Source organism: Mustelus asterias, chromosome 29, assembly GCF_964213995.1.
Source record: "Mustelus asterias chromosome 29, sMusAst1.hap1.1, whole genome shotgun sequence".
Taxonomy (NCBI): Eukaryota; Metazoa; Chordata; class Chondrichthyes; order Carcharhiniformes; family Triakidae; genus Mustelus; species Mustelus asterias.
This window is the reverse complement of record NC_135829.1, coordinates 24,298,515-24,325,152: the sequence shown is the minus strand read 5'-3', so window position 1 is coordinate 24,325,152 and position 26,638 is coordinate 24,298,515. Positions and strand designations below refer to the sequence as shown.

General features: G+C 46.5%; 1 protein-coding gene across 7 annotated transcripts in view; it reads right to left on the bottom strand.

Annotated features, from left to right (window-relative positions):
• LOC144480588 (talin-2) overlaps positions 1–26,638 on the bottom strand; it is a 410,923-nt gene that overhangs the window by 9,804 nt on the left and 374,481 nt on the right. For all 7 annotated transcript variants that reach the window (XM_078200210.1, XM_078200216.1, XM_078200214.1 and 4 more), the window contains 6 exons: positions 26,329–26,436; positions 25,917–26,022; positions 6,525–6,649; positions 5,407–5,532; positions 5,240–5,302; positions 218–400 (listed from right to left, as the gene is read on the bottom strand). In XM_078200210.1, the coding sequence (XP_078056336.1) occupies positions 218–400; positions 5,240–5,302; positions 5,407–5,532; positions 6,525–6,649; positions 25,917–26,022; positions 26,329–26,436 (711 nt within the window). The remainder of the gene's footprint in view (positions 1–217; positions 401–5,239; positions 5,303–5,406; positions 5,533–6,524; positions 6,650–25,916; positions 26,023–26,328; positions 26,437–26,638) is intronic.

Sequence of the window (26,638 nt, the reverse complement as noted above, 5' to 3'; positions counted from 1 at the left end):
CAGGTTGTCTGTCCCCAGGGTCACCGCCATCAGGTTCCCTCAATAACACTGGACTGAAACTGGCAATATCTGACACTCGCTGTCATTTGGATGATGGGATTGTATCCTTTCAGAATGAAGCATTATTTTTGTTTCAAGTCTCAGGAGGGGCCAGATCAGCTCTGAAATAGTGATCGAGTTGAAGCTGCCTCAGTAGTTTTGGAGAATTGTCCTGTACCTGAAGTCTCCGCATGGCCTCCGAGTCGGTGTCTGCCTTCACTTTACACGCGACCAGGAGTTGTGCTGTGGACGCTGCCACTTGCTTCGCCGAGGAAATGAGTTTCTCCTCACTGGCGTGTCCTTGGACTGATGCGTTTGCTGCCTCACACAAGTTGCTTGTTGCAGCTGCAACCATCCGGGCCTGGAGGGAGCGAGAGAGAGAGAGAGAGAGAGTGAGAGCTCACATCGCAGTGATAGTCTTCCAGCAAGGAGCTGGCTGGATCTCACTATCGCCCAGACAATCAATAACTATCCAGCGTTTAGAATCTTCTTGCATTGCTGAATTTAAGAATACGCCCACATCATTGAACTGTTCCTTAGATTTATCCCATCACTTTTTCAGATCGGATCTCCCAAAACTGAGATAAATGGGCATCTAACACGCGTCAAATTATCGCTCTCTCTGTAGTTTACCAAGCTGCATTAATACAATGGAATACGCAGCAAGCCCACGCGGCACAGCTTTGGTTCAGTGGGTAGCATGATTCCCTCGAAATCCAAAGATCTTCAGTTCAAATCCCACTCCAGAGACTTGAGCACCAATCCCAGACTGACACTCCCCCTGCAATAATGAAGGGGTGTTGCACTGTTCGAGGTGCTGTTTTACAAAAGTCTGGCCCCCATTTCCCCTCCCCCCCCCTCTCCCCAGCACTGGATGTAAAAGATCCCACGGCACTATTACTTTGGAGAAGAGGCAGGGGAGCTCTCTCGGGTGCCCTGATCAATATCTATCCCTCAACCAATATCACAAAAGGAGATGGTCCGGTCATTATCACAGTGCTGTTTGTGGGAGATTGCTGTGCACAAATTGGCTGAATATTTCCTACATTACAACAGTCACTGTATTCAAAAGTACTTCATTGACGGTGAGGTGGAATGGAACATCTTGGGCCTGTGAAAAACACAATACAAACAGTTTGCTTTCTAACAATAACACAAGGAATGAGAAAAGACCGAAGAGGTTGTCAGCCTGCTCCACCATTCAATATGGTCATGGCTGATTGTAGGCTTTAGCACCACGTTCCTGCGCACTCCCCATATCCCTCAATTCCCCGAGATACCAACAACCTATCCCAGCCTTAAATATAGTCAGCGACAGAGCAGCCATTAACCCTCTGGGGTTGAGAATTGTAAAGGTTCACAACTCTTCGAAGAAAATAATTTCTCCTCATCTCACTCCTAAATAATCAGCCCCTTATCCTGAGACCGTGCCCCCGTGTTTTAGATTGCCTGACACTGCAGAGTAACACTGAGACGCAGAGCTTACTCTGCAGAGTAACACTGAGACACAGAGCTTACTCTGCAGAGTAACACAGACACAGAGCTTACTCCACAGAGTAACACACTGAGACACAGAGCTTACTCTGCAGAGTAACACACTGAGACACAGAGCTTACTCTGCAGAGTAACACTGAGACACAGAGCTTACTCTGCAGAGTAACACAGACACAGAGCTTACTCTACAGAGTAACACACTGAGACACAGAGCTTACTCTGCAGAGTAACACACTGAGACACAGAGTTTACTCTGCAGAGTAACAGACACAGAGCTTACTCTGCAGAGTAACACAGACACAGAGCTTACTCTGCAGAGTAACACAGACACAGAGCTTACTCTGCAGAGTAACAGACACAGAGCTTACTCTGCAGAGTAACACAGACGCAGAGCTTACTCTGCAGAGTCACAGACACAGAGCTTACTCTGCAGAGTAACACACTGAGACATAGAGCTTACTCTGCAGAGTAACACAGACACAGAGCTTACTCTGCAGAGCAACACACTGAGACACAGAGCTTACTCTGCAGAGTAACACAGACACAGAGCTTACTCTGCAGAGTAACACACTGAGACACAGAGCTTACTCTGCAGAGTAACACACTGAGACACAGAGCTTACTCTGCAGAGTAACACAGACACAGAACTTACTCTGCAGAGTCACAGACACAGAGCTTACTCTGTAGAGTAACACAGACACAGAGCTTACTCTGCAGAGTAACACTGAGACACAGAGCTTACTCTGCAGAGTAACACACTGAGACACAGAGCTTACTCTGCAGAGTAACAGACACAGAGCTTACTCTGCAGAGTAACACTGAGACACAGAGCTTACTCTGCAGAGTAACACAGACACAGAGTTTACTCTGCAGAATAACACACTGAGACACAGAGCTTACTCTGCAGAATAACACACTGAGACACAGAGTTTACTCTGCAGAGTAACACACAGACACAGAGCTTACTCTGCAGAGTAACACTGAGACACAGAGCTTACTCTACAGAGTAACACTGAGACACAGAGCTTACTCTGCAGAGTAACACAGATGCAATTTACTCCGCAGAGCAACACACATACGCAGAGCTTACTCTGCAGAGTAACACACTGAGACACAGAGTTTACTCTGCAGAGTAACACAGACACAGAGCTTACTCTGCAGAGCAACACACTGAGACACAGAGCTTACTCTGCAGAGTAACACTGAGACACAGAGCTTACTCTGCAGAGTAACACAGACACAGAGCTTACTCTGCAGAGCAACACACTGAGACACAGAGCTTACTCTGCAGAGTAACACACTGAGACACAGAGCTTACTCTGCAGAGTAACACACAGATACAGAGCTTACTCTGCAGGGTAACACAGATGCAGAGTTTACTCTGCAGAGCAACACACTGAGACACAGAGCTTACTCTGCAGAGGAACTCAGAAAGAAGTTTAACAACACCAGGCAAAGTCCAACAGGTTTATTTGGTAGCAAAGGCCACACCTTTTGTGGCTTTTGCTACCAAATAAACCTGTTGGACTTTTAACCTGGTGTTGTTAAACTTCTTACTGTGTTTACCCTAGTCCAACCCCGGCATTTCCACATCATGAGGAACTCAAACACAGAGCTTACTCTGCAGAGTAACACTGAGACACAGAGCTTACTCTGCAGAGTAACACACTGAGACACAGAGCTTACTCTGCAGAGTAACAGACACAGAGCTTACTCTGCAGAGTAACACTGAGACACAGAGCTTACTCTGCAGAGTAACACAGACACAGAGTTTACTCTGCAGAATAACACACTGAGACACAGAGCTTACTCTGCAGAATAACACACTGAGACACAGAGTTTACTCTGCAGAGTAACACACAGACACAGAGCTTACTCTGCAGAGTAACACTGAGACACAGAGCTTACTCTACAGAGTAACACTGAGACACAGAGCTTACTCTGCAGAGTAACACAGATGCAATTTACTCCGCAGAGCAACACACATACGCAGAGCTTACTCTGCAGAGTAACACACTGAGACACAGAGTTTACTCTGCAGAGTAACACAGACACAGAGCTTACTCTGCAGAGCAACACACTGAGACACAGAGCTTACTCTGCAGAGTAACACTGAGACACAGAGCTTACTCTGCAGAGTAACACAGACACAGAGCTTACTCTGCAGAGCAACACACTGAGACACAGAGCTTACTCTGCAGAGTAACACACTGAGACACAGAGCTTACTCTGCAGAGTAACACACAGATACAGAGCTTACTCTGCAGGGTAACACAGATGCAGAGTTTACTCTGCAGAGCAACACACTGAGACACAGAGCTTACTCTGCAGAGGAACTCAGAAAGAAGTTTAACAACACCAGGCAAAGTCCAACAGGTTTATTTGGTAGCAAAGGCCACACCTTTTGTGGCTTTTGCTACCAAATAAACCTGTTGGACTTTTAACCTGGTGTTGTTAAACTTCTTACTGTGTTTACCCTAGTCCAACCCCGGCATTTCCACATCATGAGGAACTCAAACACAGAGCTTACTCTGCAGAGTAACACTGAGACACAGAGCTTACTCTGCAGAGTAACACTGAGACACAGAGCTTACTCTGCAGAGTAACACTGAGACACAGAGCTTACTCTGCAGAGTAACACACAAATACAGAGCTTACTCTGCAGAGTAATACACAAATACAGAGCTTACTCTGCAGAGTAACACACAAATACAGAGCTTACTCTGCAGAGTAACACTGATACATGAAGCTTCATAGAACCCCTACAGTGCAGAAAGAGGCTGGAAAAGTGGCAGTTACTGTAACAATCTCAAACAACAATGAGACAGTACAGGAATGAGATAGAGAATCTGGTGAGGCAACAATAATCTCTCCCTCAATGTCAACAAAACAAAGGAGATTGTCATCAACTTCAGGAAGCGTAAAGGAGAACATGCCCCTGTCTACATCAATGAGGACGAAGTAGAAAGGGTCAAGAGCTTCAGGTTTTTAAGTGTCCAGATCCCCAATAAACCTGCCCTGGTCCTTCCATGCCGACACTGTAGTTAAGGAAGCCCACCAACACCTCTACTTTCTCAGAAGACTAAGGAAATTTGGCATGTCAGCCAAGACTCTCACCACCTTTTCCAGATGCACCATAGAAAGCATTCTTTCTGGTTGTATCACAGCTTGGTATGGCTCCTGCTCTGCCCAAGACCACAAGGAACTACAAAATGTCGTGAATGTAGCCCAATTCATCACGCAAACCAGCCTCCCATTTATTGACTCTGTCTATACTTTCCACTGCCTCGGCAAAGCAGCCAGCATAATTAAGGACCCCACGCACCCCGGACATTCTCTCTTCCACCTTCTTCTGTCGGGAAAAAGATACAAAAGTCTGAGGTCACGTACCAACCAACTCAAGAACAGCTTCTTCCCTGCTGCTGTCAGACGTTTGAATGGACCTACCTTGCATTAAGTTGATCTTTCTCTACACCCGAGCTATGTTTGCAACACTACATTTTGCACTCTTTCCTTTCCTTCTCTATTTTCGGTACACTCTGTAGAGTGCGCAAATAACAATACTTTTCAAGGTGTACTAATACATGTGACAATAATAAATCAAATCAAATCAAATCAAAATCAATCATCTGATTGACAGCAGCTTAACATGAATGACACAAAGGCTCTTAATTCCCAATCTGTAATCCTTAAAACAAACACCTACTGCAGATATAAGACCTTGAGACCACTGTCCATCATCCACTGCATTCGCAAGGATGGCCCCAACCTGTTGATGGAGAAAAACACCCATTAGAGTTGTGGCAGAGAGGGTAAGAAGTCACTGAAATGTAGCTCAGATGCATTTTGGCCAGTAACAACTCTCCGGCTCACCTTTCCTTGGGCAACAAGCTCTCGCTGTGCAGCAGAGGCAGACTTTACCAGCGCACTGGTAGCAGCCGCAATCGATTTAGCAGCTTCCAGAATCTGTTCTTCAAAGTCAAGGGTCTCGTCCGCTTGCTACAGGGAAAGTAAAGACATTGTTAAAGGGTATAACGTAGCCCAGACACAACGCCCCAGACACAACGCCCCAGACACAACGCCCCAGACTCAATGTCCCAGACACAATGTCCCAGGCGCAACGTCCCAGACACATCAGGCAAGATTCTCCGGCCTCCTAGCCGCGTGTATTCTGCCGGCGGGAGTTGGCACGTTGTTTGCTAGCGGATGGTTTCCCTTGTCCCGCCGCTGTCAATGGGACTTCCAAATGATGTCACCCCACGCCGGCGGGGAACCCGTGGGCGGGGGTGCGCTGCCGAGGGGCTGGAGAATCCCGCCGCCGTGAACGGCCGGAGAATTCCAGACAATGTCCCAGACACAACATCTCGGGCAAGGTGCCCCATGCAAAGCACCCTTTGCACCTCACAAAGCTTATTGTACTGAACTAAAAACCTATCTTCCAACCAGAAAAAAACGCCAGTCCGTGACAGTTATTTTGCCACTTAATTCCCGTGTAAGCTATTGCAAAATTAAATGGAGCCTGGCGGTATAACGTGCAAAGCGGTTTCGCAGGAATCAGTGACCAATTACATTAGGTTTTCTTCTGTTCCAGAACCAATTCTTTTAATCCGTTATTGTTTTGCCTCCTATCGTAATAGCTCTTTAGCCTGTGATAAAATTTTGTACCCAGGAGACAGGGCAGGACACTATAGCAATATGTTTGATATATAGTTGACTTGAGTAACAACCTAATATATCAAACATATCACACAGCGTTCTGCAGGAAACATCCAGCTTGGATTCACTTCAAAAAGACAATAGTTCTTGGCCAATCCCCCAGACCAGCCAATAAGAGGAGAGCAATGGTTGAGACTACCTGAGATTGCTATAGCAACTAGAAGCATGGATGGTCTGGAGGTTCCTACTATGCTATGCAGGTTTAGATGGATCAGGATGAGGAAGCCGGTGCACGCAGCACTGGACTGCTCTCTGAGCCACTCTGTCTCACTCACCCTTGGTTTGGCTCTGGGTTTCAGCTGCTCCAGTTTCTTGGCTGCAGCCTCAATGGATGCTGCAGCTCCCAGCAGCTCTGCCTCCGCGATGACCGTCGGATCTTCTGGATCCACCCATTCCGTGCCTGAGGAAGTCAAAGTATTCCCTGTAAGCTCCCTGGGTGAATTCTCCAGCTCAATAATTAAACTGACTAATGAGAGGGAGATGCTGGGAGGGGGGGGGGGGGAAAGCAATGGGACATTGACTGAGGACAGGACAAGTCTCCTGTCTTCACTCAAAGATATTTCCACATCAGCTTGGGGAATGCAAAAGAGTGTTTCAAGCCTAGGCTGCAGAACTGTGGAAGATGTAATGGCTGACAGAAATACAAGCAGTGGCCAAGAATTCAATGGGAATGGGAGCTCTGATGTTTGGGCTTTATAAATAGAGATAAATCAAAGCAAGGAAATGTGTACAACCTTCACTAATCATTAGTTAGGCTTCAGTTGTAATACCATGACTGCTAATATCTGGAAGGGTAGCAGACACATGGGAACACCACCACCTGCAAGTTCTCCTTCAATCCACACACCATCCTGGCTTGGAAATATATCACTATTCCTTCACTGTTGCTGGGTCTAAATCGTGGAACTTCCTCCCTAACAGCACCGTGGGTGTACCTACACCACATGGACTGCGGTGGTTCAAGAAAGCAGCTCACCACCACCTTCTTAAAGGACAATTAAGAATGGGCAATAAATGCTGGACTAGCCAGCGACATCCACACCTCGTAAAATGGTTACTAAAGAAACAGTGCTCAATTTTGGGCAACACACCTTAGGATGTCAAGTTTCAGGGGAGATTTACTAGAATGGTGACGACCTTTCATCAGAATGACCCAAAACATTAACTGTTTCCGTCCACAGATGCTGCCCGACCTTCTGATTATTTCCAGCATTTTTAGTTTTTATTTCAGATTTCAAACATCGGCAGAATTTTACTTTTGTTTGATTGGAATGGTATCCGAGATAGGGAACTTAATTAGAGAATTGCTCTGATCTGGAACTCACTGCCTGAAAGTTTCCAAAGTAACTTCCAAATTAGAATGGAGAAATAACTGCAAAGGAAAAGGTGGACCTCAATCTCCTTTTTAAATTCATCCCATCCTTGACTGAGGTCGAAGCTCAAATGCAAAAGCTGCCTGACCAATCACCCGCCCGCCAACTATAAAAACAGAGGTAAAATTGCACTGAATTGGACCCTCAATGCGCTAAACTGCCGTCCCAGCAACAAGCACAATTCCAACTTTCGTGCACAATGACAGAGGGATATGCGGCCGGTGTCTTTTAATGTAATGTAAAATTCTGGCCAATATTTCTATGTTTGGGTGGAAATTAGAAATAGTAAGGAGAAAAAGTCACTGATAGGCGTAGTCTATAGGCCACCAAATAATATCATGGTGGGGCGAGAAATAAACAAAGAAATAACTGATGCATGTAAAACTGGTACAGCAATTATCATGGGGGATTTTAATTTACATATCAATTGGTCAAACCAGATCGGTCAAGGGAGCCTTGAGGAGGAGTTCATAGAATGTGTCCGCGATAACTTCCTTGAACAGTATGTAATGGAACCTACGAGGGAGCAAGCTATCCTAGATCTGGTCCTGTGTAATGATGTGGAGATGCCGGCGTTGGACTGGGGTAAACACAGTAAGGAGTCTAACAACGCCAGGTTAAAGTCTAACAGGTTTATTTGGTAGCAAACACCACTAGCTTTCGGAGCGCTGCTCCTTCGTCAGGTGAGTGGGAGATCTCCCACTCACCTGATGAAGGAGCAGCGCTCCGAAAGCTAGTGGCGTTTGCTATCAAATAAACCTGTTGGACTTTAACCTGGTCCTGTGTAATGATGATGTGGACATGCCGGCGTTGGACTGTGTTTACCCTGTGTAATGAGACAGGAATAATTAATGATCTTACAGTTAGGCATCCTCTCGGAAGAAACGATCACAGTATGGTTGAATTTAAAATACAGATGGAGCGTGAGAAGGTAAAATCCAATACCAGTGTCTTGTGCTTAAACAAAGGAGACTACAAAGGGATGAGGGAGGAGTTGGCTAAGGTAGACTGGGAGCAAAAACTTTATGGTGGGACAATTGAGGAACAGTGGAGGACTTTCAAAGTGATCTTTCACAGTGCTCAGCAAAACTATATACCAGTGATAAGGAAGGACTGTAGAAAAAGAGATAATCAGCCATGGATATCTAAGGAAATAAACGAGGGTATCAAATTGAAAGAAAATGCATTCAAAGTGGCAAAGATAGTGGGAAACTAGAGGATTGGGAAATCTTTAAAGATCAACAGAAAGCCACAAAAAAAGCTATAAAGAAAAGTAAGATGGATTATGAGAGTAAACTAGCTCAGACTTAAAAACAGATAGCAAAAGTTTCTACAAATATATAAAATGAAAAGGAGTGGCTAAAGTAAACATTGGTCCTTTAGAGGATGAGAAGGGGATGTAATAAAAATGGCTGAGGCATTGTTTCGGTCTTCACAGTGGAAGACACAAATAACATGCCAAAAATTGATGACAGGAAGGCTAGGGCAAGTGAGGATCTAGAAACTATCATTATCACGAAAGAGGTAGTGTTGGGCAAGCTAATGGGGTTAAAGGTAGACAAGTCTCCTGGCCCTGATGTAATGCATCCCAGGGTACTAAAAGAGATGGGGGGAAATAGCAAATGCACTCGTGGTAATTTACCAAAATTCGCTGGACTCTGGGGTGGTTCCCGCAGATTGGAAAATAGCAAATGTGACGCCACTGTTTAAAAAAGGAGGTAGACAAAAAGCGGGTAACTATAGGCCGGTTAGCTTAACTTCTGTAGTAGGGAAAATGCTTGAATCTATCATCAAGGAAGAAATAGCAAGACATCTGGATATAAATTGTCCCATTGATAAGACGCAGCATAGGTTCATGAAGGGTAGGTCATGTTTGATTAATTTGGTGGAATTCTTTGACATGTGCAGTGGACAATGGGGAACCTGTGGATGTGATGTATCTGGATTTCCAGAAGGCATTTGAAAAGGTGCCGCACCAAAGACTGCTGCATAAGATAAAGGTGTTACAGGTAATGTATTAGCATGGATAGAGGATTGGTTAACTAACAGAAAGCAAAGAGTGGGGTGAATGGGTGTTTTTCTGGTTGACTAGTGGTGTATCTCAGGGGTCAGTGTTGGGACCGCAATTGTTTACGATTTACATAGATGATTTGGAGTTGGGGACCAAGTGTAGTGTGTCAAAATTTGCAGATGACACTAAGATGGGTGGCAGAGCAAAGTGTGCAGAAGCCGCTGAAAGTCTGCAAAGGGTTATAGATAATCTAAGTGAATGGGCAAGGGTCTGGCAGATGGAGTACAATGTTGGCAAATGTGAGGTCATCCATTTTGGTAGGAATAACAGCAAAATGGACTATTATTTAAATGGTAACAAATTGTAGCATGCTGCTGTGCAGAGGGACCTGGGTGTCCTTGTGCAAGAATCACAAGGAGTTGGTTTGCAGGTGCAGCAGGTAATTAAGAAGGCAAATGGAATTTTGTCCTTCATTGCTAGAGGGATGGAGTTTAAAAACAGCGAGGTTCTGTTGCAGCTGTATAAGGTGCTGGGTGAGGCCACACCTGGAGTACTGTGTACAGTTTTGATCTCCTTACTTGAGAAAGGATACACTGGCACTGGAGGGGATGCAGAGGAGATTCACTAAGTTAATTCCGGAGCTGAGAGGGTTGGCTTATGAGGAGAGACTGAGTAGACTGGGGCTATACTCATTGGAATTCAGAAGAATGAGGGGAGATCTTATCGAAACATATAAGGGAATAGATAATAGATAAGCAGGGGAGTTGTTTCCACTGGCAGGTGAAACTAGAACTAGGGGGCATGGCCTCAAAATAAGGGGGAGCAGATTTAGGACTGAGTTGAGGAGGAACTTCTTCACACAAAGGATTATGAATCTGTGGAATTCCCTGCCCAGTGAAGCAGTTGAGGCTACCTCATTGAATGTTTTTAAGGCAAGGATAGATACATTTTTGAACAGTAAAGGAATTAAGGGTTATGGTGAGTGGGTGGGTAAGGGGAGCTGAGTCCACGAAAAGATCAGCCATGATCTTACTGAATGGCGGTACAGGCTCAAGGGGCCAGATGGCCTACTCCTGCTCCTAGTTCTTATGTTAAGAATCAATTGGCCTTGGTGGGGTTGGGGGGTGCAATACAGATTCAACTAAATGATTTAAAGATTTAAGTGACGAGGGCAGGGTGAATAATCTTGGTTTGTATTGGGTGTAGAAGATTGAACAATAATCTAATCGAAATGGTTAAAATGAGGAATTTGATGTGGGTGACAGGGAGAAAATCTCTCTCCGGGGGAATGACGAACGTTTTGGCAGAGAGGAATCAAAGGGTAGGAATTAGTGGGTCCATTTCAAATTAGCATGCAGTAACTAGTGGGGTGCCACAGGGATCAGTGCTGGGACCCCAGCTATTCACAATATATATTAATGATTTGGATGAGGGAACAAAATGTAACATCTCAAAGTTTGCATATGATACCAAGTTGGGTGGGAGGGTGAACTATGACAAGGACACAGAGATCCTTCAGAATGATCTGGACAGGTTGAATAAGTGGGCAAATCAATGGCAGATGCAGTATAATTTGGTTAAATGTGAGGATATTCACTTTGGAAGCAAAAACAAGAAGGCAGATTACTACCTGAATGGCTGTAAATTGGGAGAGGGGAGTGTGCAGCGGGACCTGGGTGTCCTTGTGCACCAGTCACTGAAGGTAAGCATGCAGGTGCAGCAGGCGGTAAAGAAGGCAAATGGCATGTTGGCCTTCATTGCGAGAGGATGAGTACGGGAGCAGGGATGTGTTGTTGCAATTATACAGGGCCTTGGTGAGGCCACACCTAGAGTATTGTGTGCAGTTTTGGTCTCCTTCTCTGAGGAAGGATGTTCTTGCTCTCGAGGGAGTGCAGCGAAGGTTTACCAGGCTGATTCCGGGGATGGAGGGACTGATGTATGAGGAGTGATTGACTAGGTTAAGATTGTTTTCGCGAATGACGAATGAGAGGGGATCTCACAGAGACTTATAAAATTCTGACAGGACTAGACAGAGTAGATGCAGGGAAGATGTTCCCGATGGTGGGGGACTCCAGAACCAGGGGTCACAGTCTGAGGATACAGGGACGGAGATGAGGAGACATTTCTTCACCCAAAGAATGGTGAGCCTGTGGAATTCATTACCACAGGAAGTAGTTGACGCCAAAACATTGAATGTATTCAAGAGGCGGCTGGATATAGCACTTGGGGCAAATGGGATCAAAGGTTATGGGGAGAAAGCAGGATTAGGCTACTGAAGTGGATGATCAGCCATGATCGTGATGAATGGTGGAGCAGGCTCGAAGGGCCAGATGGCCTCCTCCTGCTCCTGTCTTCTATGTTTCTGTGTAACAAAGGGGCACAATCTTAAAATTTGGGTTTGACCAGTTAGGGTTAAAATCAGAAAACTCGATTTCACATAAAGGAGCAATGGAAAGCTGAAAATTCTCTCCTTGCAAACGCTGTGGATGCTGGGATAGCCTGTGAGCTAAAGTTAGCGAATGATGTGGAGCTGTGGCAGATAAATGACACTGAGATGCAGATCGGAATGAGTGAATTGAATGGCAGAACAGGCTGGTGGGGCTGAATGGCCTCCGTTTGTTCCCATGTTCTTGCATAGTCAGAAAGTTCGGGGCTTTGCTTCCCAATCTGTGCTGAATTCGGCAATCCCAGCTCGGCTGCTGAGGAAGGACGAGTAGATTGTGTTGGGTATACGGAGGGGGCAGGAAATGGGGGCATGCAGTATAAACATTGGCCTCAGTGTCTCTGAGGTAGAGAGTGAACACATAATACAGAGATGGACCCTGGTCCCGATTAGAATTCGGATGGTCCTGCCGGAAACTCAGCACACATGGAGCAGTTGAACCAGGAGCACTCCTCGTCACAATGGATGTCTCGGCACTCTACACCAACATCCCTCACGATGATGGCATTGCTGCAACTGCCTCAGTACTCAACGCCCACAACTGCCAGTTTCCAGATGCAATTTTACAACTCATCCGCTTCATTCTGGACCATAACGTCTTCACCTTCAACAACCAGTTCTTCATCCAGACACACGGAACAGCCATGGGGACCAAATTCGCACCTCAATATGCCAACATCTTCATGCACAGGTTCGAACAAGACTTCTTCACCGCACAGGACCTTCAACCGATGCTATACACTAGATACATCGATGACATTTTCTTCCTTTGGACTCATGGTGAACAATCACTGAAACAACTATATGATGACATCAACAAGTTCCATCCCACCATCAGACTCACCATGGACTACTCTCCGGAATCGGTTGCATTCTTGGACACACGCATCTCCATTAAGGACGGTCACCTCAGCACCTCACTATACCGCAAGCCCACGGATAACCTCACGATGCTCCACTTCTCCAGCTTCCACCCGAAACACGTAAAAGAAGCCATCCCCTACGGACAAGCTCTCCGTATACACAGGATCTGCTCGGATGAGGAGGATCGCAACAGACACCTCCAGACACTGAAAGATGCCCTCATAAGAACAGGATATGGCGCTCGACTCATCGATCGACAGTTCCGACGCGCCACAGTGAAAATCCGCACCGACCTCCTCAGAAGACAAACATGGGACACAGTGGACAGAGTACCCTTCGTCGTCCAGTACTTCCCCGGAGCGGAGAAGCTACGACATCTCCTCCGGAGCCTTCAACATGTCATCGATGAAGACGAACATCTCGCCAAGGCCATCCCCACACACCCACTTCTTGCCTTCAAACAACCACGCAATCTCAAACAGACCATTGTCCGCAGCAAACTATCCAGCCTTCAGGAGGACAGTGGCCATGACACCACACAATCCTCCCTCAGCAACCTCTGCAAGATGTGCCGGATCATCGACACAGATGCCATCATCTCACGTGAGAACACCATCTACCAGGTACACGGTACCTACTCTTGCAACTCGGCCAACGTTGTCTACCTGATACGCTGCAGGAAAGGATGTCCCGAGGCATGGTACATTGGGGAAACCATGCAGACGCTACGACAATGGATGAATGAACACCGCTCGACAATCACCAGACAAGACTGTTCTCTTCCCGTTGGGGAGCACTTCAGCGGTCACGGGCATTCAGCCTCTGATCTTCGGGTAAGCGTTCTCCAAGGCGGCCTTCACGACACACGACACCGCAGGGTCGCTGAGCAGAAACTGATAGCCAAGTTCCGCACACATGAAGACGGCCTCAACCGGGATCTTGGGTTCACGTCACACATCTGTAACCCCCACAACTTGCCTGGACTTGCAACATCTCACTAGCTGTCCTGTCTGGAGACAATACACATCTCTTTAACCTGTGCTTAATGCTCTCTCCACTCACATTGTCTGTACCTTTAAGACTTGATTAGCTGTATTAGCATTGATTAGCTTGATTAGCATTCCAATCATTATTCTGTAAATTGAGTTTGTGTCTCTGTATGCCCTGTTTGTGAGCACATCTCCCACTCCACCTGACGAAGGAGCAGCACGCTCCGATAGATCGTGGCATTTGCTACCAAATAAACCTGTTGGACTTTAACCTGGTGTTGTTAGACCTCTTACTGTGTTTACCCCAGTCCAACGCCGGCATCTCCACATCATGACTACCATGGACACCGCAAACCGCCGGCTCCAAATGGAGAGGATCTCCAAGAAGATCGCGCATATCGACAGAGACATCAAGTTTCTACAAAGATGCAAGAAAGCAGACAAGATACCGAAAAGACTACAGATCACGAACCCACTCAGGTCAACCTATAACACAGACTACGCTGAGAGACTTTGCCGTCGAACCTCTCTCACCCTCCTCAACCACCTCATACACCAACTCTACAGCAAACGCCGCAGCCTGGAAACCAAGATAGAGTCCACATTCTCAACTTGCGCTCAGGACGCAGACCAGCGGCGAAACTCTGCCAAGCAGACGAGACAAAGGAACTACGCCATCTACATGCACACCAAGAACAGGAAACTTGTCCAAAGATGTGCGGGTTAGGTTGATTGGCCAGGTTAAAAATTGTCCCTTAGTGTCCTGAGATGTGTAGGTTAGAGGGATTAGTGGGTAAAATGTGTGGGGGTAGGGCCTGGTTGGGATTGTGGTCGGTGCAGACTCGATGGGCCGAATGGCCTCCTTCTGCACTGTAGGGTTTCTATGATTTCTATGAGTCTATGACTTGAGAAACTCGGCATCACCACCAGCAGCAACCAAGCCTCCCCCGGTACCACAGTAGAAAACAGTGCCACTACAGGGAAGTCGATTGTCAACTTGTCGGACTATACACTTCAACCAGATGAAATCGAAGTTCTCGGCCGAGGGCTCAATTTTGCTCCACCACCAAAATAGACCCCATCAGTCTCGCAGCAGACACAGAGGAATTCATCAGGCGAATGAGGCTGCATGAGTTCTTCCACAAACCCCAAGAGGCCAGCAGCGAACACAATGAGACAGCCAATGAATCGGAACAGCCGACAGAGAGATCCGCAGTGCATCTGAAGAGGAAAGAGTCGAATTGGACTCCTCCGGAAGGCCGCTGCCCTCGACTTGACATGTATGCCCAAGCCATCAGGAGGTGCGTCAACACCAAATTCATCAACCGCACTCACAAGACAGCCCCGAACATCACCCAAGCACAACGCAACACCATTCGCGCTCTCAAGACCAACCGCAACATTGTCATCAAACCAACAAAGGAGGGGCCATCGTCATACTGAACAGAACGGATTACTGCAAAGAAGTGTACCGACAACTGAACAACGAGGAACACTACATACAGTTACTGCAGATCCGACCAAAGAACACACCTGTCAACTCAACACACCGATCAAGACCTTTGATCCGGACCTTCAGAACACCCTCCGTGCTCTCATCTCACGTACTCCCCACGTTGGAGATCTCTACTGCCTCCCGAAGATACACAAGGCAAACACACCTGGCCGTCCCATCGTATCGGGCAATGGGACCCTGTGCGAGAACCTCTCTGGCTCTGTCGAGGGCATCCTGAAACCCATTGTACAAAGAACCCCCAGCTTTTGTTGCGACACGAAGGACTTCCTACAGAAACTCAGCACACATGGAGCAGTTGAACCAGGAGCACTCCTCGTCACAATGGATGTCTCGGCACTTTACACCAGCATCCCCCACGATGATGGCATTGCTGCAACGGCCTCAGTACTCAACGCCCACAACTGCCAGTTTCCAGATGCAATTTTACAACTCATCCGCTTCATCCTGGACCACAATGTCTTCACCTTCAACAACCAGTTCTTCATCCAGACACACGGAACAGCCATGGGGACCAAATTCGCACCTCAATATGCCAACATCTTCATGCACAGGTTCGAACAAGACTTCTTCACCGCACAGGACCTTCAACCGATGCTATACACTAGATACATTGATGACATTTTCTTCCTTTGGACTCATGGTGAACAATCACTGAAACAACTATATGATGACATCAACAAGTTCCATCCCACCATCAGACTCACCATGGACTACTCTCCGGAATCGGTTGCATTCTTGGACACACACATCTCCATTAAGGTCGGTCACCTCAGCACCTCACTGTACCGCAAGCCCACAGATAACCTCATGATGCTCCACTTCTCCAGCTTCCACCCTAAACACGTTAAAGAATCCATCCCATACGGACAAGCCCTCCGTATACACAGGATCTGCTCGGATGAGGAGGATCGCAACAGACACCTCCAGACACTGAAAGATGCCCTCATAAGAACAGGATATGGCGCTCGACTCATCGATCGACAGTTCTGACGCGCCACAGTGAAAAACCGCACCGACCTCCTCAGAAGACAAACACGGGACACGGTGGACAGAGTACCCTTCGTCGTCTAGTACTTCCCCGGAGCGGAGAAGCTACGACATCGCCTCCGGAGCCTTCAACATGTCATCGATGAAGACGAACATCTCGCCAAGGTCATCCCCACTTCTTGACTTCAAACAGCCGCACAACCTCAAACAGACCATTGTCCGCAGCAAACTACCCAGCCTTCAGGAGAACAGTGACCACGACACCACACAACCCTGCCACAGCAACCTCTGCAAGACGTGCCGGATTATTGACATGGATGCCATCATCTCACGTGAGAACACCATCCACCAGGTAAACGGTACATACACTTGCAACTCGGCCAACATTGTCTACCTGATACACTGCAGGAAAGGATGTCCTGAGGCATGGTACATTGGGGAAACCATGCAGACGCTATGTCAACGGATCAATGAACACCACTCGACAATCACCAGGCAAGACTGTTCTCTTCCCGTTGGGGAGCACTTCAGCGGTCACGGGCATTCAGCCTCTGATCTTCGGGTAAGCGTTCTCCAAGGCGGCCTTCACGACACACGACACCGCAGGGTCGCTGAGCAGAAACTGATAGCCATGTTCCACACACATGAGGACGGCCTCAACCGGGATCTTGGGTTCACGTCACACTATCTGTAACTCCCACAACTTGCCTGGACTTGCAAAATCTCAATCGCTGTCCTATCTGGAGACAATACACATCTCTTTAACCTGTGCTTAACACTCTCTCCACTCACACTGTCTGTACCTTTAAGGCTTGATTAGCTGTATTAGCATTGATTAGCTTGATTAGCATTCCAATCATTATTCTGTAAATTGAGTTTGTGTCTCTGTATGCCCTGTTTGTGAGCGCATCTCCCACTCCACCTGACGAAGGAGCAGCACGTTGCGAAAGCTAGTGGCATTTGGTACCAAATAAACCTGTTGGACTTTAACCTGGTGTTGTTAGACATCTTACTGTGGAAACTGAGAAGCCATGACAGTCCGGGCAGGAAAGGATTTGACTTAGAATCTAATGGGCAAGAACCAGTGTAACTGTGCTGCCTACAGTTGTTGAATAGCAAAAACGGTCAGGGGGGAAAAAAGAACAGAAATGAGGATTAATGGGCAACAAAAGACAGCAAAGAGATATTGATGGCTTTGATCATATTAAAATCAAAGCTCTTTGTGCTATGTATTTTCAGACTGTCTATCCTACAATGCACCATAGGCTCCATCACATTGCATTGCATGTAAAATACTCAGTGGCGGAGAAATGTAAAGTCATTTTTCTCCATTTATTATCAAATTCAGGCTTTAACATCTGTGTGATGCCTGGATTTGCAGTGAGGTTGTCCATTACACAATCAGAAGGTAATATCGATAATTTGATTGGGAACGGGGGGCGGGGGGGGGGGGGGAGTGATGTGGAGAATAAGAGGCATTTGGGGATTCAGGATTATGATGTCAAGGCAGCACCTCAAATGGACAAGGCGATTAAAAAAGCGAAAGACATACTGGCTTTCTAACAAGAGGGAAAGAATTGAAAAATCCAGATGTAATGGGGAATCTATTTGAACCTTAGTCCAGTGACAGTACAGGGTGCAGATCTGAGTTCAGGACTCTGTTGAGCTGGTGATTAGGAATATTATCTGTCACGAGAAAATACGACGACCGAGCTGGGAAAACTGCCCCCTTCATCAGGAGAGAGGAAATGATGGAGTGAGAATAAAATAGAGAGTTATTCAAAATGATCAAAGGATGGGAGAAAGATAGGAACAGACTGAGGGGCCAATCCTCTGGCCCCGTGCGCCCCGATCTAAATCGCATCATGGTGGAGAATCCAGCGAGATGGCCAAACGCGATTCGCGCCGGGCAGAAAGCTTTTTGGGATTCTCCGCCTCCCCCTACCCGCATGGCAACGTAATCTGCTTTAGACCCAGTGAGGGTGTGAACTAGATTAGCATACTGAAATCTTCATTTAAATATGCATTTCCAGGTTTTAGCCTGATTCACCGGTTCCCGTATTCACTGACCCACCAGCGCGACAGGAAGCCAGCGGGAATCGCGACAGGTCTCCACAGAGACCAGGCATGATGGCCATATTGGGGGCTCAGAGGCCATTGTTGCCCCCTGGCTGGGCAGTGTCCTGACATTACCTCCTGACACTGGCAAACAGTTGGCAAACACTGGCAAACACTATGATGGGGGAAGGGGTGGCACACCTTCATGGTGGGTGGTGGTGATCTGGACATTTTGTGAAGGAGTGGGTGCCCCTCCAGGGTCAAGGGTTGGGGTGCTCCCCAGGTCTGCGTGGTTTGCGATGTCCGTGGGTGGGAGTCGGATGGGGGAAGAGGGGGACCTTCAAATTTACTTCGAGATTGGGGCACTTTGAGGAGCCGGTCTTGCCGGTACCTTTCAATCCCACACATCTTTTTCCAAGGGGAATATCTCCCCCCAGGCTCCAAAAAAATGACTCAAGTTTGGGAGAATTGTGATGTGGATCCGGTGGAATATTCTCACCGCTTTTCCTGCCGGAGATGACACTTGGGTCATTTTTTGGGAGAATTCGGGTCCTGAATCTATCAGAAGAGGGGATATAGACCCAAGATTAAACAGATGTTTAGGACAGAGAGCTAATGAGCAGGAAAGAGATTGGGGATGAATGGATCATATCCAGGCTGGCAAACCAGGAACAGTGCTGGGGCCTCAACTCATTACCTTCAACTTACAACTGGGATGAAGGGACTGACTGTATTGTAGCCAAATCTGCTGACAATCAAAATATAGGTCGAAAGGTGAGTTGTGAGGAGGAAAGAGTCTGCAAAGGGATACAGATCGGTTAAGTGAGTGGGTGAATAATTGGCAGATGGATTATAATGTGGGAAAATATGAGGCTGCTCACTTTGGCAAGAAGAACAGAAACTGAGAGTATTATTTAAATGGAGAGGCTGCAGAATACTGCAGTATAGGAGGATCTGTGTGTCCTTGTACACGAATCATAAAAAGTTAGCACGCAGCAAGTAATTAAGGTAAATGGAACATTGGCCTTTGTTGCAAGGGGCTCTTAAAAGGTTCAAGAACAAGAGGGCACACATTTAAAGTGATTTGCAAGAGAAGCAAATGTAATGTGAGGGAAAAAAAAGAGTGGTTGGGGTCTGGAATGCGCTGCCTGGAAGTGTGGGGGAGGCAAGTTCAAGAGGCCATTAGATGATTATTTGAATAGAAACAATGTACAGGGAAAAGGCATGGGAACGGCATTAAGTCATGATGCTTGTTTGGAGAGCTGGTGCAGACACGATGGGCTGAATGGTCTCCTTCTACCCCTAACAATTCTGTGATAGAAGTAGGTAAGTCTTGGTACAGCTGTATAGGGAATTGGTAAGACTGTGTCTGGAGTATAGTGTACAGTTTTGGTCTCCTTACTTAAGGAAGGATATACTAGCATTGGGAGCTGTTCAGGGAAGATTTACTGGGCTGATTCCTGGGATGACGGGATTGTTTTACATAGAACATAGAACATTACAGTGCAGTACAGGCCCTTCGGCCCTCGATGTTGCGCCGACCAGTGAAACCAATCTAAAGCCCATCTAATCTACACTATTCCAATATCATCCATATGTTTATCCAATGACCATTTAAATGCCCTTAATGTTGGGGAGTCCACTACTGTTGCAGGCAGGGCATTCCACGCCCTTACTACTCTCTGATTAAAGAACCTACCTCTAACATCTGTCCTATATCTATCACCCCTCAATTTAAAGCTATGTCCCCTTTATGAGGAAAGACTGAGCAGGTTGGCCCTGTACCCACTGGAGTTGAGAAAAATTAACAGGTAAGATCCTGAGGGGGCGTGACAGGGTAGATGTTGAGAGGATGATTCCCCTCGTGGGGGAATCTAGAACGAGGGGACACAGTTTCAAAATAAGGGGCCTCCCACTTGAGACAGAGATGAGGAGGAATGTTTTTTTCAGTGGGTCATTAGTCTGTGCAATTCTCTCCCTCAGACAGCAGTGGAGGCTTCGGTCACTGAATATATTCAGGATGACAAATTTTTGATTGACAAGTGAAACAAGAGTTATGGGGGTGGGGGTGGGGCAGGGGGGGAGGGGAAGAGGGCAGACAGAAAAGTGGAGTCGAGGCACAATCAGATCGGCTTTGGTCTCAGCAGATGATGGAGCAGGCCTGAGGGGCCGAATGGCCCACGTTTGTATGTCCGCAGGAACTTTTTCATACAGAGGGTTGTGGGACAGTGGATCCTAGCAGAGATTATGTCAACAGGTTAGATGGTTGGCTGAATGAAATGAGAGGTTAAATGAATATGGAAATAGAGCAAGTGGGATTGGGACTACCGCTCCATTGGAGGGTAAACACCTCCATGACTGGTTGGACTTGTTGCAATCTTTGGGACTTCCGAAACAATGAGAAAAATCATGCAGGTGAGATCTCTTCAGAATGATTCACAAGAGCTTTGTGGATCGGTCACAGGGAATGTTTTTCTGTGGAATTACCAAGAAAATACAGCACAGGGGCGGCACGGTAGAACAGTGGTTAGCACTGCTGCTTCACAGCTCCAGGGACCTGGGTTCGATTCCCAGCTTGGGTCACTGTCTGTGTGGAGTTTGCACATTCTCCTCGTGTCTGCGTGGGTTTCCTCCAGGTGCTCTGGTTTCCTCCCACAGTCCAAAGATGTGCGGGTTAGGTTGATTGGCCATTCTAAAATTGCCCCTTAGTGTCCTGAGATGCGTAGGTTAGAGGGATTAGTGGGTAAATTCGTAGGGATATGGGGGTAGAGCCTGGGTGGGATTGTGGTCGGTGCAGACTCGATGGGCCGAATGGCCTCTTTCTGTACTGTGGGGTTTCTATGATTCTATGATGATTCTGTGATTCAGAAACAGGCCATATTAGTGTTTATGTTCCATACAAAGGCCTCCTCCCACCCCTTTTCACCAGCTCACCCTATCAGCAATCCTTTCTCCTTTGGGGTTATTTAGCTTCCCTCTAAACATAGCAGCTCTGTTCTCATCAACCACTACCTGTGGGCGCAGTGAGAAGTCTCACAACGCCAGCTTAAAATCCAACTGGTTTATTTAGAATCATGAGCTTTTGGAGCGCTGCTCCTTCATTATGGATTTACAAAAGGGAAATCATGCCTGATGAATCTATTGGAATTTTGAGGATGTAACTAGTAGAATTGACCGAGGAGAACTAGTAGATGTAGTTTATTTAGACTTTAAGAAGGCTTTTGATAAGGTCTCACATAACAGGCTACTATGTAAAGTTAAAGTAAATGGGATTGCAGGTAATGTCTTGATAAAAAGCTGGTTAGCAGATAGAAAGCAAAGAGTTGGCATAAATGAGTCATTTTCTGATTAGTAGGCAGTGACTAGTGGGGTTCTACAGGGATCTGTGCTCGGACCCCAACTGTTCACATTATATATTAATGATTTGAAAGAGGGAACTAAATGAATTATCTCCAAATTTGCAGATGATATAACGTTGGGTGCGAGGGTGAGCTGTGAGGAGGATGCAGAGATGCTTCAGAATGATTTGGACAGGCTGAGTGTGTGGGCATACACATAGCAGATGCAGTATAATGTGGATAAATGTGAGATTATCGCTTTGGTAGCAATAATAAGACGACAGATTATTACTTGAATGGGTGTAAATTGAGAGAGGTGGATATTCAGTGAGAACTTGGTGTCCTCGTATATCAGTCGCTGAAAGTAAGCGCGCAGGTACAACAGGCAGTAAAGAAGGCAATGATATGTTGGCCTTCATAGCGAGAGGATTTGAGTACAGGCCCTGTACAATTGATGTTTTACTGTAATTGTACAGGGCCATGGAGAGGCCACACCTGGAGCATTGTGTGCAGTTTTGGCATCCTTATCTGAGGAAGGATCGCTTGCTATAGAGGGAGTACAGCGAAGGTTTACCAGGCTGATTCCTGGGATGGCAGGTCTGTCGTCTGAGGAGGGACTAAGTCGGTTAGGATTATATTCACTGGAGTCCAGAACAATGAGAGGGGATCTCATAGAAACTTATAAAATTCTAACAGGGTTCGACAGGGTAAATTCAGAAAGAATGTTCCCAAAGGTGGGGGGGGGGGGGGGGGGGGGGCGGAGTCCAGAACTAGGGGTCATAATTTGAGGATTTGAGGTGAGGAGAAATTTCTTTACCCAGAGAGTGGTGAATGTGTGGAATTCACTACCACAGGAAGTAATTGAGGCCAAAATGTTTTGTGATTTTGAGAAGTAGATATAGCTCTTGGGGCGAAAGGGATCAAGGGATATGGGGGGGAAGGAGGGGGGGAACGGGAGATTGAATTTGATGAGGACCATGATCAAAATGAATGGCGGATCAGGCTCGAGGAGCCGAATGAACAGTGATAAGTTAGAAGTCAAATGTGGTTTCATAGAATCATAGAAACCCTACAGTGCAGAAACAGGCCATTCGGCCCATCAAGTCTGCACCAACCACAATCCCACTCCCATATCCCAACACATTTACCCACTAATCCCTCTAACCTACGCATCTCAGGACACTAAGGGGCAATTTTAGCATGGCCAATCAACCTAACCCGCACATCTTTGGACTGTGGGAGGAAACCGGAGCACCTGGAGGAAACCCACGCAGACACGAGGAGAATGTGCAAACTCCACACAGACAGTGACCCAAGCCGGGAATCGAACCCAGGTCCCTGGAGCTGTGAAGCAGCAGTGCTAACCACTGTGCTACCGTGCCACCCCATGTTCTTTTCATGTTTAAAGATTGTTGAATGGTTAAGAGTTAAACTGTTTCATGTTCAAGTTATACATAAACTGTGTTATGATTAAAGCTCATTTTGATAAAAAGATCCCTCATTTGTCAGTGAAACCGTCCATGAGACGAAGCATCCCTTCCTCACAGTTATGTCAAAATGGAGAAATTGTTGGGGTCTGGTCTGGCTTCATGATATAACTTGGGGGTTTCTGACCTGGCATCCTAACCCTTAAACTGTCAATGCTATTGCTGTAATCCACCAGCAATCAATAGATATCTTACGAAGCAACTTCAAGAACCTTGCCTCGAATAGTAAGTGAGGCAGCTCAGGGTGAAAAGAGACAGAATTGGATTTGCTCCTGATGTGATGTGTAGAGTTAAAAATCATCACATTATTAAATTGTGAAGTCGAAATGGGACAGGAAGGGTCATAAAAAAATCATGCAGAATCGGGATTTTGGCAGAACAAGTTTTGAAAGGATGAGTAATCGTGGGATTTAAAAAGAGTGAGGGGGAAAATGGGACTGTCTGAAGATAAGATTGTTGACATTGCAGAGATAGTTGAAAACAATGACAGACCAGACAGGGAAATCGCCTGAAATGGACGAAATGGTAAGTGAACAGAGAGAAAGACACAAATTAATAAAACTAAGTATGAGGGAGAAGCAGAGACTTCAGATACAGATAATCTATTGACTATCTTACCTCTGCATCTACTTCCTGTCAACATCGCCATTATCATTTCCTGTGTCGATGTTTATAATGGGAGGTGCCTGTGTAAACTTGTGGAGTGAATACTGACACCACTGGGTCACTGAATGATTCAGAAGCAGGGAGATTTTAATCTACAGGCTCTCCTAATTTACAGCAAACGGTTTCCTGACTACAGCAGAGGTACTCCAGTCAAAATGCAGTGAGTGAAATGGTGTGTATAAGATCAATCCCAGTCACTTAGAGGATGTTGTTCTCCAGGCGCGATGGACGGGAGAATTAGCTCCATTAGCTCCAAGGACGGCATGGTGGCACAGTGGTTGGCACTGCTGCCTCACACTGCCAGGGACCCGGGTTCAATTCAGGCCTCGGGTCACTGTCTGTGTGGAGTTTGCACGTTTTCACCGTGTCTGCGTGGGTTTCCTCCAGGTGCTCCGGTTTCCTCCCACACTCCAAAGATGTGCGGGTTAGGTTGATTGGCCATGCTAAGTTGACCCTAGTGTCAGGGGGAATAGTCGGGTAAATGAGGGGAATAGGGTCTGGGTGGGATTGTGGTTGGTGCAGACTCGATGGGCTGAATGGCCTCCTTATGCACTGTAGGGATTCTATGATTCTTCCCAGGACATGTGGTGTTATAAACACTGTGATAATCTTGGCCCCCATCCCAGCGAGGGGACTAGAGTAACACCACTGGCCAGAAGGCATAACTGCAGCACCATGAGTGCACATAGCCAAGCGTCCATTATAAATGTGGACACACAAATTTTTACTGAAGGCATAAAATATAAGGACAGACGTAGGGCATTCCGAATATAAACTGAAGCATATCTGTGAGCCCTAGTTCATCTCCCAGCCTGTAATCTCACTTCACCTGAAGGTTAGAGTTGATTTGCATGGACAACACAGTAGAGGATGTCCAATCTTCAGAAGGATAAGTTGGTAAATCTGTACAAATAGCATATGGGATCGTGGGTTTAATAAGCTGGTATGTAGAGTACAAAAGTAAATCGAGACAAATCAATTGTCAGGCTGTAGTTAAAATACTTGGGTCCAATCTTCAGCACCCCAGTTTGGAAAGTGAAGTATTGGATGCAGAATGAGAGGCTTCAGTGATGGGGAAGGATTTCATTAAGTGGAACTCTTTTAATTTGAACAAAGGAGATTAATTAAGGCAGCAGCTTGGGGTGACATGGTGGCACAGTGGTTAGCACTGCTGCCTCATAGCGCCAGGCACCTGGGTTCAATTCTGGCCTTGGGTGACAGTGTGGAGTTTGCATGTTCTCCCCGTGTCTGCATGGGTTTCCTCCGGGTGCTCTGGTTTCCTCCCACAGTCCAAGGATGTGCGGGTTAGGTGGATTGGCCATGTTAAATCGCCCCTTAGCGTCAGGGGGACGAGCTAGGGTAAATTTGTGGGGATGTGGCCTGGGTGGGATTGTGGTTGGTGCAGACCTGATGGGCCGAATGGCCTCCTTCTGCACTGCAGGTATTTCTAAAAAAAGGTGTTCAAAGTAATGAAAGGTTTTGATGGGGATAAATCAGGTATAATCATTTCCACTGGTTAGTGAGTCAGTAACTGGAAGGCATTAATTTAAGGTTATGACCAAAAGATTGCGGGGAGAGGCTGGAATAATAAATATCTTATTGTTGAAACTTGAAATATCCACTCAGAATCTGAGAGAAAAGCAAATTCCAGAATACCATTTCAAATTATGTGAATAACCATTGAAAAAGAAAATGCAAAAGGAATGGGGACAAAGGGATAGCTCTAATAGAACGCTGGCATAGATGGGCTGAATAGCCTCCTCCTGTAGTTCTTTGCAATGACAGTTTTTGAGGTTATCTGTTTCTGAGATCAACATCACATCTCCCAGGGGAACTGCTAAAGAATCTGGGAGTAAGGGGTGATTCTGGATCAGATGCTGGGAAGCTGGAGAGGCTGTGTGGACTATCACTGTGATGCTGCACTTTCATACTGACCTTTCATGGCTTCTGCTGCTTGGATCAGTTCAGTGACGGCAGCTGCCACGCGTTTGGAGTATCCGGATAGCTGCAGTTTCTGCTCAGCCGTGGGCTTCTGAACAATCTGTTTGGAAACAAAATGTGACATTCCAAAACGACCCAATGTTAAAAATGAACATGCACTGTGACAGCAACAGAAGATTCTTCATGTTTCCCAGAAAAGTTGGAAAATGCAATAAGTATCAAACAAAGTCACCACGGACTAGAATGATTATTGATTTCCAAATGCTCTGGATGTGAGAGAGGAATTGTTGGCAATCTGAGGCCCTATCATAATACTTCCAAAGATCTTCCCTCTCACCTGTTATTCACATGTAGTTTAATTCCACATATAACCAAAAGCTGTCTGCTAATATGAAGAGCCACTCACCACAAGGACATGTTCCAGCAATTCCATGTAGCCCACAGTGCACTCAGTAGCAAAGTGCAAGGCTCTGCTTCGTACCTCTTCACTCACTTCCGAATGGTATGCTGCTTGCTGCCCACACAAACACAAAGAACAAAGAAAATTACAGCACAGGAACAGGCCCTTCGGCCCTCCAAGCCTGCACCGACCATGCTGCCCGACTGAACTAAAACCCGCTACCCTTCCCAGGACCATATCCCTCTATCCCCAACTTATTCATGTATTTGTCAAGGCGCCCCTTAAAAGTCAATATCGAACCTGCTTCCACTAAAAA